Source organism: Physeter macrocephalus, chromosome 15 (genome assembly GCF_002837175.3).
Source record: "Physeter macrocephalus isolate SW-GA chromosome 15, ASM283717v5, whole genome shotgun sequence".
Lineage (NCBI taxonomy): Eukaryota > Metazoa > Chordata > Mammalia > Artiodactyla > Physeteridae > Physeter > Physeter macrocephalus.
The window spans coordinates 26331638-26344047 of record NC_041228.1 but is presented as its reverse complement, the minus strand read 5'-3'; the positions used below and the strand labels follow the sequence as shown (position 1 = coordinate 26344047).

Below are 12410 nucleotides of genomic sequence, written 5' to 3'. Positions count from 1 at the left end.
CTATTTCTAACTTTGGATCATTTTCTCTTCCCTTCTGTCTGAATAGTTAAGCCGAGGCACTGACTCTGCCTCGCACTTGCTCCAAACACGGCAGTTTTGAGTGTTCATAATCCCACTCCTATGATGAGAATAGAAAAGTCCTCTCTATATATTACAAATGGCAGCAACTTAAATGATATGTATTAAAGTACAATGAAAACGATATAGATTGATACAGGAGAGAGAAGATTTTTTATGTTGCTATGACAGAAAAAAAACACAAAAGAAACGTATTAGAAATATTTTTGAAGAGATGGAAATTTACATGAAAAAAACCCAAAATTGTGGAGAGGAAATGTTCTATATCTTTACTGGGGTAATGATTACATAACTGTATACATTTCTCACTCTTACTGAATTACGCACTTAGAGTAAATTATTACATTATGTAAATTATACTTCAATAAGCATGACTTTAAAATTTATGAGGAATACTTTTTAAAATAGAAAAGTATGTGTGCGTATGTGTCGTCATTGTTTTATGGTAAGTAAAATTTTTGTGTGTATTGTATATGAAAATTCAAAGTCAAGATTGACAAATTTCAGAAGATATAATAATTAATGAAAACCAAAACATTTTGCAGAACTAAATTGTGCTTGAGGTTATGACAATCGCAGTCATTAAACAGCTTTCTCTAGACTCATTTAGTTTCTCACATTATATTTCACTATCTGCATTTTTATGTGTCTAACTTTTGGCAACCAAACCAAGTATTTAAGAATATCTTTTCTCCCTTAACTTTGGTATGTTCATCAAAATATATTATTTTCTCCATTTACACATTCAGTTTGTTTTTCAGTGATCAAAGTCTAATGATAATCTTGCGCTAAGGCAGTTTCTTTCTACCTTCCTTCAGTAACTAGAAACATTATTAGGTTTAATAATATATAATTTAAATTCTAAAGTTTACCACTGTTTTGTCTTTTAAATGGTCATGGGTGATGATGACACTAGACCAATTTTTATTTTCATAATCCATAGATTTATTTTTGGCACAACTGTCTCTGTTAGGAAGCTTATGTAGAAGGCAGAAAAAATTGCAGTTAGATCCATGGTGCACACGATTTCTCAAAAACAAACAAACAAAGAGAGTTTACCTTCATAGTTTACATACTATAATTTAAAAATTTCAAATTCATAGTGTAACTTACTTGTTTCCATACGCAAAGTTATATGTAAATTGTGTATCAGTGCTTCTAGTAATCTTGCTTGTGTCTTGGTATTGAAATTTTAGACCAATATAATTTGCCAAGAATCCTTTGTATGCTAAACATAACTACACAGAAAATATTAAAAAAAATCAGTAACAATATCTTACCATTAAATTGTTTTGTAGCAATTCAAATGAATTCAATCCAATCCAATAAATATCTATTGAGCATTTTTTATACAAAATGTATCAGAACACAGAGGAAGGAATCATTAATTTCAGACAATGAGATGCAGAAGAATTGGGGAAGATTTTATAGAAGAGGAAGGAGTTGATGTGACCTCACAATTAATGATTAATTCTTTTATTGTTTTCTTAGATATGATTTCCTTAAAAAAAATGGAAATAATTCACTCCGTCTAGTCATGGAGCTATATAAGGATTAAGGCCAGTTCTAACGAAACTCTTCAATGAATTTAAAACTCCATTACACATAGAGAAGACAGAGAAACATTCAGGTAGATTAACCAGGATGTGAATGCAGCTGAACATTTAGAGATGGACATGTCACCATACAATAGTTATTAAATACGAATTTTAATTGTCTACAACTCCTTAAAAATGCCAGATATATTTAGAACTTAGAACTTTGGAACATGTGTTACAAGTTGAGAATTTTAAAACAAGAGAAAGGGTAAATCTATGATTGCTAGTCTTAGATACCTATCCTAAAACTGCCATTTCCTCGGCTCGTGATCTTCCTTTACTTTTCCATGACTGGATACCCAAGATCACTGTAGGACGGCTATCTATTTTTGTTTCTTCTTAATTAATGAAGGAATAACAAGGAGATTATATATTTTAAATTGTTTTAGTATTTACATTTGTGTGCAAATAATGTTTTTTCTGAAATTATAAGATAAAGCAGAATACATGTGCACGGTACTACGTATTTTTTAAATTTCTTTTTTTGAGAATCAACAGACGAGGAAATCACAAGCACAGAATTGAAGCATGGTGCCTGTCCAGCGTGATGTGACTTCACATGACAAGCAATTTTCCTTGTCTTAAAATTTCATGAAATTTTATTACCAAGGTATTTTACAAATTTAATTAGCATATCATTTTGTTGAGCTTACCTGATTATAAGGAAATAATAAAATGTCTCCATATGGTAGTCTGTTTGGTTTAACATCTGCTGAGTCAAAAAGAACAGCTGGGTTTTTCAGGGAATAACGACCACAGTAAGCATCAGTTTCAGCTGTCTTTTGCCCTCTATTAATATGCTCCTACAGAAACAATAACATTTCAAATGAAAACATGATTTATTGCCCTGCTTTACTCCCCAACATCTTCACCTAAGTCATTCAAGTTTCAACTCAGACCCCACTGCTTCCCAAACTGCTTGAACTTGAAATGTTTTCTCTCTTCTTTGAAAGTCTAAGGCTCTCATCCTATAACACTCATTTAGATACATACTCATATAATCCCTTGTACCTGTATTCGACTATTTCCCAAGTCCTCTCTTTCCCTTTATGTTATGAACTCCTTAAGGATATTTATTCACTCCTTCCACAAATGATTTTTTGTGTTCATTCTATGGCACATTTTTACTTGTTTGTTCATTCGCTTGTTTTTTGTTTAATCTTCAGGGTTCAAATAGTGAAGAACCCTATCCCTGCACACTGGAGCCTACCAGTTTGGGACAAAGGAACCAAGGATTATAAAACCAAGGCTGAAAGGAGGCATCTAACTCACATAAAAGCATCAAAAAAGATGACTCGGAGAAGTAACAAATGAATTGCCTTTAAGAATAAACAGGAGTAATTTAAAAGGAAAAGGGAGCCAAGGGGCATCAGAGAGAGCGTAAAATATGTGCAGAGCGGTGGGGACGTGAGAGAGTGGTGCTGGGAAACTCAAAGAGTCAAGGTAAAGTGTAGCCAAGAATGTGTGCTGTGATGATGATGATGGTGGGAGATGAAGTACGAAAGGAGTATAACGTAAACTACTTGTTCAATTGTCTTGGCTGCAAGTACGACATTCAGGATAGGAGAACCCAAATACATGTATATTTATTGAAACAAGTTGAAAACGTAACCCATTAAATGATTTTCCCTTTTCTTCAATAATAAATCTGTTTGCATAAAGCATGACATGATATATATTTTTAAGGACTCATTTATTTCTGGGGTATTGATCTGAATTGAATAACTAGCCTATATATTTCTTATTCCTATGGTATTCATTTGGAAATGGTGAATATCTGGCTTCCTCAAGTCTTCAAAATAAGAATTAGGAAGTTAAGTATATTTTAAATTTATTGTACATGAAAGAAAAATCTTTGTATTTCATCAAGAAATAAATAATGACTAGGCATTGTACTAACTGACCAGAAGCAAGGGAAGCAATTTACTATATAACGCTCTACTACAAATGGTATTCTCTGAAGCCAATGAGGAAAAAGAATATACTCTGCATCTAAATGAAGAAAACAAACAAAAAACCCTATAGATCTCACATTTACCCATCTTGCCTACTTTCTCTTGATTAAGAAAATTCATGTGTGTTTTTACAAATGAGTCATTTTATAATGCAGGAAGACGCTAGAACAGACCTTACCAATAAATGTATGACAAAATTATACTTGCAACTTGACTTTAAATGTTAAAGGAATTAATGCTAATTCAAAAAATGACAAAATTCCAAACATTTATATGATTTCTTATCTGGTCCATTTCACAGTTCATTAAATATTCCATACCGGGTTAAAATCAGTTTCATAACCTCTGAAGTATTTCACAACAAATCCTTCTTCAAAATTTGCAATTTGTGGTGGACATTTAGCGCTAACCATTTCTTCCACTGCTGCCTGAAACTAAATTAACAATATGAGCTTTAGTAACTTCTTTATGAAGAGTTAGAACATTACTAATTTAACTACTAATTCTACTAATTAATTAAAAAAATAATTTCATAATTCCCATGTTAGCCATAATTATGAGGTCATTTCCTAAATAATTTCAAGTTAATATGTGATAATTTCAGTATCCAATGACTGTTTCAAGACTTTTATTTTAGAATGACAATAGTTATATCCAACTGGCTGATCTTAGTTTATTTAGCTATTACATAAGGCAGGCATATTGGTTTAGTAGTTTTTTAAAGACAGCAATGAGGCAAACCTAAATGAATTAGCACCTAATTAAACAGATTCCAAATGAACAGTTTCCCCAATTAATGCAAAATTAACTGGAAAAAATACTTACTCCAATGCATTGTTTCTCAAAAGAAGAGATACATATACTGTAATCGTTTACTATTATTTAAGAAATAATAATTCTGGATTATATAGGAACTGGCACACATTCATGAGGTCTATAATTTCCATACAATATTTCTCTGATAAAGCACAGATATTTAGAATTAAGAACTTGAAATAGTGCACGATCTTCAGTCATCAAACAAATATTAACTCAAACTCATTGTACAGGTAGTTGTTGAAACGCAGTAATTCACAAGCAAACATTCCTCATGAGCAGCTGCCCCATATGCAGATACCTGGATCCTGTTGGCACAGATCCAAGAACTCCCCTTTCACTCCCTCTGTCATTGTGATATTTCCTCCCTTCTCTACTCACTATGAGTTGGCTCCAACCCACCATGCCAAGGAGGAGATGTATTACTACTACTTAAAATGTGTTCTTATAGAAGGCTGATGCTTAAGTGGCTTTCTGTTTAAAAAACTAACACATAGCATACTTCAGCTTCTGATGACTGTGGCATAAGAGGCCTAGAAGTGATCCCATCCCAATTCAGTGTGAATGTGTCCAAACTGGGTTTTCCTTTGGTTTGTTCTGTAATAGCCAGTGTGACATTGTTCCCTTCAAATACTTCATAACTGAGCAGATCGAAGTCTCCTGCAATGAAGTACCAAACAGAATTTGAAGAAGTTAATTAATTAAATACCAATATATCCATAATAGAAACTCAGATGTAACAAAACTGGTTTTATTTAGAATTGTATTATCACAAAAAAAAGGATAAATGGAGAAGATGCAGATCATTGAATCTGAGATTTAGCCATGGTAGAAACAGCAAAACAGCAGATAAAGTGCTACATATGTAAGGTTCTGTTTTTGTGGCGTAAAAGGAAGTTTTGGCATTGGGATCATAAGGTAAAAATCAATGGGCAATAAAACATTCCAAAAATTCTTTAAGTGTTGTTCCAGTACCATCATCTTAGTATAAAGGGCTAGCCTAGGAAGTTGCTATTTTCTTTAGTTACAAATGGAGTACAGAGATGAATTCCAGGAAATAGCCCCATGCCTGCGAACCTTGTTTATACAATCTCACCGAGAGAAATAAGGCCTTGTCCTCACATGTCTCTCTTCTTTGGAAGGATGCTTTAACATTGGAATGCTACTGACTTTCTCTGTTGGGTAAAGTCCTAGAATTTGCCCAGTTATGATTTTGTTACCATATTTCTTAAGGTTTCTGTTGAAGTCTTAAAATTTCTCTCTGATCTAAAAATATGTTTCTGAGAGAACAAAGATAACCGTATCTTCATTTAGATAGCATTTTGACAATCTAACCTTTGGGAAATTTTTAGAACTTCAATTCATGTTAAACAGAATTCTTTACTCTCTGCTCAACAATCAAATTAACAACTTCATAAAATGAGACATAAACATTGAAGTAACAGTTTACTTATATGAATTGGAAAATAGTGACTGTGCAAAGAAAGGAAACACATATTTAGGTTCATGAGCTAAATATCCCAAATACCCAAATTGGTTGCTAAACTTGGCTTTAAGACTTGAAAATGTGACACTTGAAATTGTTAAGACTTGAGGTCTTCCATGGTGGTGCAGTGGTTAAGAATCCACCTGCCAATGCAGGGGGACAGGGGTTTGAGCCCTGGTCCGGGAAGATCCCACATGCTGCAGAGCAACTGAGCCAATGTGCCACCTACTGAGCCTGCGCTCTGGAGCCCGCGAGCCACAACTGCTGAAGCCCGTGCACCTGGAGCCCGTGCTCTGCAACAGGAGAAGCCACCGCAATGAGAAGCCCATGCACTGCAACGAAGAGTAGCCCCCGCTCACAGCAACTAGAGAAAGCCCGCGTGCAGCAAGAAAGACCCAACGCAGCCAAAAATAAACAAATTAAATAAATAAATTTTAAAAAAACTATAAAACTTGCAGAAGAAAAATAGGAAAAAATTAGAAGAAAAAAATTGTAAGACTTGAAAATGTAATAAGAAGTTAATAGCCATTACTTGAAAAGGATAAAGAAGTCAAATAATCTTGGAAAATGCTGTATTAAACACAGGTGCACTGCTTTTTTTGTTTTTTTGTTTTGTTTTTGTTTTAATTGTTGTTTTTGTTTGTTGCTCATTGCCGGAGTCCTTGGGGATTTTAATATTCTATAATGAGCTCTATCAACCTTCAAGGAGAAGCTGTGGTATACAGTGTTTCCCACGGGGATTTGACCAGAGAATCCTTTTATCAAACAAGATCTAGGCAGACTAGTGTCTCCTGAGAAATACTGATTCACTTAAATTTCATTTCCAGCATTAATATCTTCACTAATTTTTGCTAAATGTAAAGTAGGCTATTATACTGAGAGTGTATTTGTAGTATATAGAGTGTATATCTCATGCATTGGAGTTGTACACTCCTTGAAGTACAACTAAAATTTAAATTACAATAGAAAAAAAATTAACCATTTATTTCTGTTTCTCCTGAAGGTGATCAAGGCTATGAATGCATTTACTTTCCTCTGTCATTTTGTGGAGCTTTTACCTTTTCCAGTGGAGTTGCGCAGGATACAAACTTGCTTCCTAGAAAAAACTTTACAGAATTGCAAAATGAAATACATGCTTACCTCTAGTTGATATAAAGGTTACCGTGTAAACATAGCTCTGAGGATTTTGTATTCTTATTACTTGAACTGCATCCGGTTTTATAGACCAGAGGTCATTCAAGGCTGATTGCAGTATGAAGTCAGAAGCATCAGCAGGTAGCCAGACTTTTCGATGAATTAACAAAAAATTAAAGTCAAATGATTAGGGGTTTTAACAACAACAACAAAAGAGTTGAAATCTCTGCACTGTCACAGCCAGCACTGATGTCTCATATTTGAATTTTTTAAAGTACCTATAGTCTGTACCATCAGTTATCACTTAATGAAATTACATTCTGAAATTGATTCAAGTTCAATAATATTGACTACTTAATTGGACTGTGATCTATTGAGGATAGGGCTCATATTTTATTGTTTTAATATTCCCATAGTAATAAGCACTGTATTTGGCAAACAGCAAGCACTCATCAATATTTATTCATTGAAACAACAGAAATAGCAAAATTATTTTTTCAGGGTTTTTTATAAAATACAGAAATGCAATACCTTCATTAACAGATAAATTAGTGTCTCATAGGTCTTTGAGAAACTGAAATGTCTATCTCTATAATGATGAACTTAATTCCTATTAACTTACACCTGTGAGTCACAGATACATAAATTCCTTATGTGTGTTTAGATATGCATTTATCATGATCCTTATAGAAGAAAATAATAGTATATATCTGCAAGCTGTTTTTACTGATGCCATTTTCTAACCCAGTCTGAAGAGTTTTCTTCATAATATATTTTTTTGCTTCTTTGTCTAGCATACTATTAAAACTATATTTTCTAGACAGTAGAATTTGACTAGAGCAAATACCTTTTTATAATTTTGTCTATACATGAAAAGTAATAAAATCTCCCTTATTATTTACAACTTACCAGTTTTTTCCATGTTATAGATTAATCTATATTGGTAAAGTGAACAGAAATTAGCTTCCACACATGGGCCAGTTACCACGATCTTCTGCACTTCATTGGTTGCATTAGTTGTTTCCCAGTTTTCCAGTGTTATAACCTATTTCCCAATTTAAAAAAGCATATATTTACTATATGGAAAAATACATTTTAAAAGCATCATAAGTCAGCTATTCAATGCCTCTACATTGCCCTATCTTATTGCAAATGATAAACTATTTTAATGTGTAAGTCATCAAATAACAGACTCTTTGGTTTATAATTACAGATATTCCAAGGCACAATTCAGTAATTTTCCATGACTGTTTTCCCCCAAAACAGTATCTTACCTAGTAAAATTAATAACCAAATAGAGCTCCTATATTTGAGCATTTACTTTCTACAAAGTGGATCTATAATCATAGCAAACCTGTACTTCCTGGACAATTGTCGACTGGGATTTGATCACTTGTTCTTCATTCACTGCATCTTCTGTTTGTTGTTCAGTATAGACATTTCTATACTGGTACAGTCCAACATCCACAAAAGCACTTAGTCTGTACTCCTGAAGCAAGATTTCAATGTAATATCTGGAAAATAGTGTAACTAAAGAATGTAACTTTTTCTCCAGAGCACTTGTCATGAATTTTTCTTTCAATGAAAAAAATTTCAATATGATATAAAACACCTGCTTGTTAAATGATTTATATTGTAGTATCCCTGATTTTAACTATTAAAATATTAAGTTTCATAGCAGTTTGCTAAAAGAAAATGAATTATGTAAGATATCTGCATTAGAGATAAAGAGAACGATGAATTCATTCAGTTTTGTCAATAAATATTTATTGAAAAAGATACTAGCCCCTATCTTCAAGGATCTTAAAACAAAATTACATTGTAGGTTATAACATAAACTTCCGGGCATAAAACAGAGGACACACAGCGGTTAAATACTTTAATGTGTGTAAGAAAATGTCAGGCAGACTTAGACATACCATATATTTTGTATCTGAGTGGTTGTATGTGTCACCGATGAAAGTTCTTACTCTAAGTTCCTTAAATATTCCACTTGTAACTTGGGAAACAACACACTGCTGCAGGAAACTTTTACTGATTAGATTGATGATGGCCCTCTAATAAGCTGGATGAGATTCACACCTTAAATTTGGAATTCTTGATTCCTGAGGCCCTGTGCCCAGCATCCAAATGCCTATCCAGGATAAGGTGTTCACTAATCAGCTGTTACAGGTGAGTGAAAAGCTACTGCTTCCCTATCTAAATCTCTGTGAGTGTAACCACTGCTCCCCTCATTGGAGAGGCCAGCTAGGAGTTCCTTTAAATTGCCTCACATCATTCAACAGATTCTCTGGTAAATGGAGAATAAGTATCCACAGTTCACGTAAGATTGTGAATGAGGGGTATTTATTACCTCCCATCTGGCAAGGATGCTGGGGCTCTGGGTCATTTCCCCCATAGAACTGATACTGGAGGATTACATCAGGCTTTTGGCTGCCCTGAGAACCTGTTTGCCAGCTCTGTCAAATCAAGATGGGCAATACTAATTAGGAAGCAGCATTCGGAGAAGAACCATTAAATTCTGTATCCTTACTGGCAGCTTAAAAATATTTTAAGGCACTTTCTATGTGCTAGACACTAAACTGAGCACTTCACAGACATTATTACAGTTAATATTCACAAAATCCTATAAAATATATATTATTATTCTGTTTGATCATATGAGTAACAGAGACTAAGAGAACTTAAAGATTGAAAAATTATTTAAAAGTTAGTCACTGAGGTAGGATTCAAAGTAGAAAGGGGGTGACCAAAGCAATATGCACTTAGAGATAAGGCTATATTATTTGAGTAAAATGAACTGGCAAGACAAGCTACCTTTGGAAAGGTCCCAGGGACCACTGTGCAATAAACCAGCCTGCGTGGCCTCAATTTCAGAATACACAACCATCATTATAAGTGCCAGTGTAAATTTCAAGCTAGTTTGCAGAAGCACAGATACCAGGGGCAAGATGTATTACAAGTCGCCTTCATGAAAGCTCTGTGCTCTTGCCAAGCAGGTAAATTGAACTCATTTTCCAAGGTCAAGGCAAAGCCTGAAGGTGTATTGACACTTAATAGCAATAGGTATTAACGAGATACTCCATTTACTCTGAGTTGGCCCAGTGAACTTGGTTAAAAAAGAAAATGCTTAAGTTTAGAAAGAAGTGATAGTAGAAGGAGGAGGAGAAAAAGAATGGAAAGCTTATTATTCCTAAGACTTTAGTGAGAACACTTAGTGTGATTTCTCTCAGGTACCATTGATCCCAACCCTCTCTGTCCAGCTCCATCACATCTTCATGGTGCTGCCAATGAGCATAATCTAATCGATATCTGGAAAGGTGACGTGGTAAATAGAAAAAAAAAAAAACTCCTCCCATCAAGAAGTGAAGTGCATTTCTTCACCCACGGAATCTAAGTTTGGCCATTTGCTTTGGCCAATTGGATATTAGCAAATATGACACAAGCAGAATTTTAAAAGTACCGGTGCATTAGGAATTGCCCTCTTAACTGCTGGGACACTGTGACAAGCCTGGGCTAGCCTCCTTGAAGATGAGAGACCATGTGGAGTGAGACAACTCAGATATCTCAGTTTCCATCAGGACAGCTGAGGCTCCTGATATGTGAATGAAGCCACCCTGGACCATTAATCACCAACTAAATAGTCAGGATCAAAGGAACTACCTAGCTAATCACAAAACTGGGTTGCTTTAAGCTACTAAATTTGGGGGAATGGTTTCTTACGCGGCAAAACCTAACAGATACAAATGGTAAATGGAAGAAAATTTCAATGAAACTTTTCATGTTCTCCATGTAACTTAGCTATTTTGCATATATCATCTTTTACCTCCCTGTTTTCTAGGAATCCTGAATTGACTTTTCGAATGGGATTATTAGCTATTTGAATAATATCCTAATTTTCTCCCTGGAATTGACCTTTCAGCACTAAATAAGTACTCCTTAAGGGAAGGGAATTTTTATTTATTTATTTATTTATTTATTTTCGGTACGTGGGCCTCTCACTGTTGTGGCCTCTCCCATTGCGGAGCACAGGCTCCAGACACGCAGGCTCAGCGGCCATGGCTCACGGGCCTAGCCACTCCGCAGCATGTGGGATCTTCCCAGACCAGGGCACGAACCCGTGTCCCCTGCATCGGCAGGCGGACTCTCACCCACTGCGCCACCAGGGAAGTCCAGGGAATATATTTTAATATCCTTTGTATTAAATTTCTAGTACCTGGTCCAGGGTCTGGAATAAATCAAGAGAATATTAAATATATATTAAATATGGTACAAATCCATGTGGTTTTTGTGATTTTTCTCTAGCAATAGAGAAAATAAGAGAAGAGAAATTAGATGGCTGGATTGACTGAAAGGTCCTAATAAGAAACTAAAGCAGGATTAAGTAAATTTCACAAAATTGTAATTTCTGCAACAGGAATAATTTAGTTTTCAAATTTTCCTGGTTAGCTGAATGCCAGTATGCTTGAAAATATAGAAACAAAACTTAACAAATTATAGAGAATGACCAATTATAAATTAAACCAATAAACTAGTATCACTTTTACCAATAAAACAAATTGAAAATATTTTTATATATAAAATTATAGTTTTAAAATATTACACAATAATTTAAAGAAAAGAAAAAAACCTTACTCTTTTCCTTTTTGAAGATGAATATCATCTGATCTTTGTGTTGGGCTGGAAAAATAACTGTTGGCATTGGAAGAATGATAGGCAATCCTCACCTTATCCCCAAAAGACAGAGAGAGAGAGAGAAAGGGAGAAAAGAACTTATTAATAAGCCTTTTCAGCATTTATCATTTATTTTTTCTGTCAGTCTTAGAACTTTTATGAACAGAAAAATGTGAAAATGTTTCACATTTTTCTTCTAATATCTGTTTTTCATGATGAAATGGATTTTTAAAAATTATCAAAGCTCACTTCACCCCTTCCACCCTTAACTAACATCAACTCCACTATTCCATGAACACACACAGAACATAGCTTTTCCACAATTAGAACTGCAAATGGGAAATTTAAAGATCCATACAGGGAGGAGGTTGTTGTTGTTAAATAAAATATTCTTTTGTTCTGCCAAGAACTTTGAGGGACTTAATCCAAATGAGATCATTAAAAGGAGGTCTGAAAGATGCCAAAGATTACTAACTGGGTCTGCATACTAGAAAGAGAAGACTTTGAGCTTCCCATGAGAAATGACTATACTGTCTTTAAAGGAAACATGCTGAAAAGCTACGGTAAAATTGGAATTCATGTGTTATAGGCAGGAGTTTAAACTTGTTCATCCAGTTTGGGAGACAACCTTGCCATATATATAGTGATTCATAAAATGTTCTTATGATT

At 34.3% G+C, this 12410-nt stretch overlaps 1 protein-coding gene across 1 annotated transcript in view; it reads right to left on the bottom strand.

The window, feature by feature from the left end:
* PKHD1L1 (PKHD1 like 1) overlaps window positions 1–12410 on the bottom strand; it is a 153645-nt gene that overhangs the window by 107388 nt on the left and 33847 nt on the right. The window contains exons 14-21 of the mRNA XM_007114624.2: window positions 11703–11794; window positions 8422–8581; window positions 7977–8112; window positions 7074–7217; window positions 4950–5107; window positions 3952–4065; window positions 2330–2479; window positions 1192–1316 (exon numbers count right to left, since the gene is read on the bottom strand). Coding sequence (XP_007114686.2) covers window positions 1192–1316; window positions 2330–2479; window positions 3952–4065; window positions 4950–5107; window positions 7074–7217; window positions 7977–8112; window positions 8422–8581; window positions 11703–11794 — 1079 coding nt within the window. The remainder of the gene's footprint in view (window positions 1–1191; window positions 1317–2329; window positions 2480–3951; window positions 4066–4949; window positions 5108–7073; window positions 7218–7976; window positions 8113–8421; window positions 8582–11702; window positions 11795–12410) is intronic.